General features: G+C 36.8%; 1 protein-coding gene across 1 annotated transcript; it reads right to left on the reverse strand.

Annotated features, from left to right (window-relative positions):
• Window positions 1-735: 735 nt before the first annotated feature.
• LOC108749486 lies at window positions 736-2,731 on the reverse strand. The gene has a single exon (XM_018488250.1). The coding sequence runs from the start codon at window positions 2,717-2,719 to the stop codon at window positions 1,226-1,228; it is 1,494 nt and encodes a 497-aa protein (XP_018343752.1). The 5' UTR covers window positions 2,720-2,731; the 3' UTR covers window positions 736-1,225.
• Between the last annotated feature and the right edge of the window lie 4,189 nt (window positions 2,732-6,920).

A 6,920-nucleotide genomic window follows, 5' to 3' on the forward strand; every position in this document is an offset into this window, starting at 1 on the left:
AATTTCATACATCCGTAAATCTATCATAAGTTCATTACACGTATTAAATTTATTCAAACTATATTCTGAATTTTAATAAGTTTAATATTTTAATCAAGATTATTAAATCAAAACAAATTCTATTTGCTTATACAATTATTATAAAGTATTATAAAGTCATTTTTTCGATACATTCTTTTATATTCTTCGAAGGAAAACAATTTCTTGTTTTGAATAACATAATAATGAATTTGTCTAAAATTTGTATGAGTATTCTATTTTAAAATGATTATCAAGAATATATTTTTTGTGTTGAGAAGGTAACTGTTACTTAAAAGTAAAAAAGTAAATTGAGTAATTATTTTTCTTTTAGCAATAAAATAATATTTTTCTGTGCGTAGCAACCAGTTTGAGTATCCTACATAATTGTTTTAACAAAATTCTTTTTAGATCTGTATATTTAAATAAATTTGTAGTTACTTTAACAGAATCATTCTTTCCGTGTAACATCTGTGATATTTATACGAGAACCTTTCCATCTACCTAATACTAGGTACAAAAATGACATTCGGTAGAAAATAAAGAATATCTCCCGAGCATTTTGCAGTTATATTTCAACCTGTTAGCACAGGAGACGAGGTTTTCCCGCAAGAGGAGAGAATCACGTTCTTATTGCATCTTTCCATGGTGCGGAAGATCGCCTGCAAAAAGCGCCCGCCGCTGATGTATCTTCCGCGTTGTACACTAACAGGTTAATATTCTACACGTTGTAAAACAAAAAAGATGATACGAGCGCGCGGGGGCGAGTGATGGCGCGTCGCGAATACGGTAATTAAAATGCCCCGGCAGGAAACGACGTCGCGCCACGACTCCTTTATTATCCTACCGCGCGACGACGCCACGTACCCGAGTTTTTCAGCGACTCATCGCTCAGTTCGCGGCATCGGATATTGCGACGGCAGCAACATTGTTGATTTTTTTATTCCTTCTTTTCCTCGAGATGGGGGTTTTCTGCGGGTTGCGCAAGAAAATAATGCAAATGCCCGCGAGCGCACAATTTGCGCGAACCAGCAGGAGGAACTATCGTCGCCGCGCGATTACGTAACCGTTGTATGACAATAGAAGGAGTATCCCATGATTTTCCACGCTGTGCGGTTGCGGCGTTGATAAGAACTTGATCCATCACGCATGTATTTTATCGACGGTCCAAGTTCATTCTAAATCGCGCAAAGTCATTGGTTTGCTTCTACGAGATCGCGATAATCTCAGGCTTCTTCTTCACGCATCGCAACGTCAACAAGTTGACGAGTTTCCGCCGCTGTTTCTTGTGGGTAGCGAACATCAAAAGCCACAGAATCGGCCATATTAGCCGGCAAATCTTCATCACCACGAGCTTGTTCATGCAAGCGAAAAGCAAGCCGAAAAACCATGGTGCGCCCATCAGCAAGTACAGCTGCAAGAAGAGGAAGTACTTTTTCCTAAGAGCGTTGGACTGATTCCTCGTCGCTATCTCTGTGCTCTGTTGTATTCGTATGATCTTGTACGTGGTGAACACAAACAGCACATTGTTCAGGAAGAGCGTCAGCATGGGTAGGCCGAAGAAATATAAGTTCACCACGTAGTTCGGCCCGTCATGATAACGGCGGTAATTCGGCTTAAACGGGAGGTCCTCCGGGATGCCAGGGCAAAATTCCAAGATGACGGCGACGACGGCGGGTAGGAAGGCGCCGCCCCACGCGAAAACTCCGTACAGCCGGAGTCGCCTGTTCTCCTCTTGATTCGTCTGCTTACCCGAGCTTATCATCCAGCGAAACCGCGTAATGGACAGTGCCATGTCGAAGCAGATCACATTCAACCAGAATACCGTCGCGTTCGTGAAGTACTGCATTAGTACCCACAAGAATGTTTCCAAGTTGTCGCTCATCGAGATGCCGCATAAGTTACAGTAGCCGAGAAACGTCAGTAAGGATCCCTGCAGCAGCAGGCAAACGTTGTGGCGGAGGACCGCGCGATTGTAGATGCTCCTGGCGAGTTGCGGAACGGACAGGTATACCACGACGACGATGATGGTGAGGACAACGTGGGCCACGTTGGTGTCCATGTAAGTCTGAGCGCCCCAGAAGAACACATTCCTCAGATCGCTGCAGTGGTGAACAATCTGCGTTTCGTTCTCCTTTGACGATACATTCGTCATGCTGACGGTGGTGATGGTGGTGATGGTCGTCACAGTAATGATCGTCGTCGTCGTCGTTGTCGTCGTTGTCGTGGTTTTCATCACCACTGTCGTCTCCGTCGAATTCTCTCTGTCCCGAGTCACTTCCGAGACTCCGGTCTCCGCGCATTTGATCAGTACCGTCGTACCGTTGATTATGTTTTCGATACAATAGTCCCTCGGCGCGCGAAAGATGGAATAGATGCGAGGGAGGTCTGCGTACGGATGATGTCGCGAGTTGGAGTCATCCTCCTCGTTATCGTGGCAGTTCAAGCCCTGCACGGACGTGATCAACGTGGTAACCTGCCGCGGATGTTGGTAGGTGATCGTTCGCCAGGCATCGTGCGTGGTGTAGTTGAACCTGTCCGGTTCCTCGTGAACGCACTTTAGATCCTCGTTGAACGCGTAACCGGCGAAGCAGCATTTCTTCGACGCATTTGATCGAGCCACGACCTCCGGATGACTCGGACGGGCCGCGATCGAGGCCAGGTGTAGCAGAAGAATCGCGATGGACGATGGCACGTGCATGCTGGCACACCCGATGCCTCACGTCCTCGCACTGACCGTCCGTATCCGGAGACTCCGGAGTGTGACGATCACGGACGTGTCTTCCCGGCATTTGACAAGTCGGAAACAATCGGGGACTGACGACGTCTCTTGCCGGCGCAGTATCGCTGCCGTGATTTTTCTTTCATTTCTCTGGATGACGCAGCCACGCCAGACATACGAACGTTTATCGCGCGATGGTAGTAGACAAGTTCCAACACAGACAATTATCGTGGCTGCGAGCCACGGACAATACATGCGGTCAATTTTCACAACATGACCACTATTTCTAGTAAAACCGATGAATCGTGCGGAAACGAGAGTCTGGAAATCTTTCAATCGACGCGTTGTGTAATGCATTGTTATAAAAACGATTAATACAGAGAGGAAGAGAAGTGTTGCCTGACTGTGTTGCTGAACTTTCCATTTCTTGAACAAATATTCAAGGAGGTGTTTCAGTCTTTCCACACACGATATAAGAATTTAATCAAATATTGAAAATAAGTTTGTAATTAAATTAGTAATTAATGTGTACATTGAAAGGGATAATCTTGCAGTCATAGCGGAAAATTATCTATAAATACGAAAAATGAGCTAAAATGAATACGTAACTAGCAAACACTGCGATATTGGATATGTTTTGTGTTTATCAATACAGACGACAGAGAGATAGAATTTATATCCAAACCATTATTGTCAAATTTATTTAGACAGTCTTGCTACAATGCTCTTCTCTATAATGTGATTGCGATTCATATATTTAGCAGTGATTCATATTTAATTATAAAACCAAAATTTTCTTGCATATATTATTAAAATATTGTACTATGCATTCTATGCGTATGATACATAATTTTCTATCACGTACGATAAACAGCGACAATTCTAGCTGAAGCAGCAAAATATTTTTTGCGAGTAAGCATTTCTGAATTTTTCAGATTTTTTGATCGTACAGTTTTCTTTAAATAATTTTCTAAAATAGCTTAAATTAGCATATGAGAAGAAAGATTTAATTGTAAACAAAATATATGAATTTTATATGAAGAGTTATATGGATATAAAAGAATGAAATTTAAAGAACTATTTTTTGAAATAAAAAAAAAAATGAAGTTTCACCGTATCATTTTTGTGTAAAAGTATGTTCAGTAATGTGTTAAAACATGTTCATTAATTCTCTTTAAATGATGTCACACTAGTAAAAATGTAGTAACGTCGTTTCCATCAGAATATCAATATTTAAATTAAATTTAAATAATTACTATAAACAATTTTTCTTCAATATTTTCCACATAAATATTCATTTCTATCATAAAAAAATTAAATTTTATTTATTATTTATTTTTTAGAAGATAGCAATGGCATTTTACTTCATTGTGCTCTCGTGTTTAAGATAAGGAAAGTTACGTGATTTCCCTCCAGTTTTGAAAAAGGAGCTGAAGAACCTCCTTAAAAACAATAAGATGTATTTCTTTGTTATAAGATACTTCTGTTGAATTTATGAAAAGCCATTATATGTATTAATTTATATATTTAAAATATTACGCTTAATTTAGTATCAGTTTTATGTAGCTTTATTAGATTTAAATTGAATAAGAGAATCCTATTTTTATTCAAAATGGATTTTGATGCTTAATAATATTTACATATGTGTAGGTAAATTTACAAATACATTTATCAGTTGTTTAAACTGCGCTAATTCAATTGTCGGATTTGAAATGCATTCATGAACTGAAGTCGGAAATAAATAACACAAATTACATAATCGTTAATTGAATAATGGAAAATTTATAAATTTATAAATATACGTATATAAATGTTAAAGCACCGAGATCTGCGACGAAAATTGGATTTTTCTTATTATTTAATTCATTTTTATCAATTTAATTTTTCCATTTATAATTGTTTAATAGATTTTTAATAAAAATTTAAAATACGATAAAATTGCATAAAAATTAAATTATATTAGAATGGTATTACATATAATGCATACTTTACTAGATTTTTAATAAAAATTTATTAGACTGTCAGATTTGTGATAAAAATATAATAAAATCATAAATTAATCGCAAAAATTTTTTAATGAATAATTTAAAAATAGTATTCTGGTAATAGATTGTGTGGATTATATGATCGAGACCTGAAATAAATATTATTCAAATCAGAATGTCAGTTAGGCGTAATTGTTATATACTTTGTCATAGGTTTCCCATGCGAATTGTTTGCAAAGTGCAGAATATTCCGCGACGTAGTACAGCGCGGCACAGTTGACTATCGATTTTACGACCAATTAATTGGGAGACACAAAGGATTTTTCGTATATTTATGTGACACAGCATGCATCTGTCTCGAACGCGCGTCAATCATGTCGACGTGTGCGTGCTGAACATGCAAAGAGTTTCCTCCTGGCGTCGTACGTTTCTCTGTTCGGGGAAGAGCGTCGACGTGCGGAAAGCGCTTAACGTCACGAACAGTGCGATTGTTGTAGGCAATAAATAAATCCCCATCTTGATCCTTCGCGGACGCGGCGAGGATATCGGTACAGCTGCGAAATAGCGGAGACCTCCGCGAACACGTGAAGGTGAACAACGCCATGGAAGGGGAACAAGGACGAGAAAAAGATAGGATGATACAACTGGAGTGGTGTGTCGAGTAACGAATGCAACTATTGTTGGTGGTAGCGACGAAGAGACCGTCGACTTGAATCGCGATCCTCTTGAGAGAATTGCAAGTCGCGAGACGGAGCCTTACGAAATTAACCGTTCGAGCGAAGTTACCGCTAATCAGGTATGAGATTAGGTTTATGCGATTATTCTATTTGAGCGTGAAAAGTGCATTTATTTTTGTTGGAACTGGGTTGAAAATATTTATAGTGTAGATTTATCACATAAATAAATATATCATGAACATGGAAGTATATATTGGGAAGCATAAATATATATATATATATACATATATATTGGAAGGTAAATGCAGTAATTAAATGGTAATAATTTATTATTTTATTTTGTGTATGTGTTATATGAAATAATAATATACAAATTGACAATTGGCATAGTAACCAATAACCGATAGCTGACGATCTGTCGGCTATGTTACATAAGATGTTATTTGCTCCATAAAATTTTTTTTGTTTTAATAATTAATCACTATGTATGTTTCTTTTCTCATTTTGCTTTTTTTCATTGTTCTCTCCATTTATGTAACTAGAAAAAATTATATTTAGATTTTTAATTTTAATCTTGCTAAGTTACATGCGGTCGATACTACTGTGTAACTTTAGCTTCAACATGTAGAATATCGATGCTAGATGACGCCAGACTCTCAAACAATGCACGGTCGGTAAATTTAAATAAGTGATTGTCTTCCATTTTGTTCCAATCCTTCACAGTAGCGCGTTTAAATTATTGTCGGAATCAGATACAAAATTGCAATTTGGCCAACAAAAAGAGAGTGCCATTAAATATTTACCATACTTGAAACAGATGAAACAATTGTAAAAGCGTAGAACAATCAGTTTCTCGTTAAATCAATCTTGCTTTTCCTTTACAATCTTCACTCTAACATTGTTCCAATTTGGACAATCAGCTACAACCGCGTTAGAAGAATTAGATTATTAATATTAATATTAATTTTGAGAGCTAAGCAATTTTGCGCTTCGTTAACTCAAAAATACGTTATGTTACCGATAGCGATAAATGAATAAAAATGCTTTCAAAAAGCTATTGTATCGCTTGATAATTTCCCGTTTTATTCAGCTCGTAATTTTCTATATAAAAATCACTAACATAAACTCACAAAAATTCCAAAGACAAAGAGATCTTTGGAAAATAGAGCTTTTAAGCTTTAAAACATTTTTTTAAATTTCAATTTCGTTCATTTTCAACAAAATTACAGCTGCTTTGGAGCTCATAGCGCTATAAACTTGTCCTCTAATTATTTTTATATTTTAAATTATAAATTCATAAACTATTAAGAAAGTTATAAAGAAAGCTTTCCTATATTATAACAAATACAATTTATATTCTACATATGTATGTATATATAAAACAATTTTACGCATTCGCTCAGCGAAATGTTATTGGCTTTGTACAATAAGTCATTATCTAATATTAAATCTTAAACCGTAAAAAATTGATTAATCATAATTAATTATTCTTCTCACATTTGACTGTGATTGGTCGAT

Source organism: Trachymyrmex septentrionalis, unplaced genomic scaffold, assembly GCF_001594115.1.
Source record: "Trachymyrmex septentrionalis isolate Tsep2-gDNA-1 unplaced genomic scaffold, Tsep1.0 scaffold11, whole genome shotgun sequence".
Taxonomy (NCBI): domain Eukaryota; kingdom Metazoa; phylum Arthropoda; class Insecta; order Hymenoptera; family Formicidae; genus Trachymyrmex; species Trachymyrmex septentrionalis.

Excerpts from the sequence above, each read along its gene's own strand:
- LOC108749486 (XM_018488250.1), bottom strand. The coding sequence starts at position 2,719 with ATGCACGTGCCATCGTCCATCGCGATTCTTCTGCTACACCTGGCCTCG.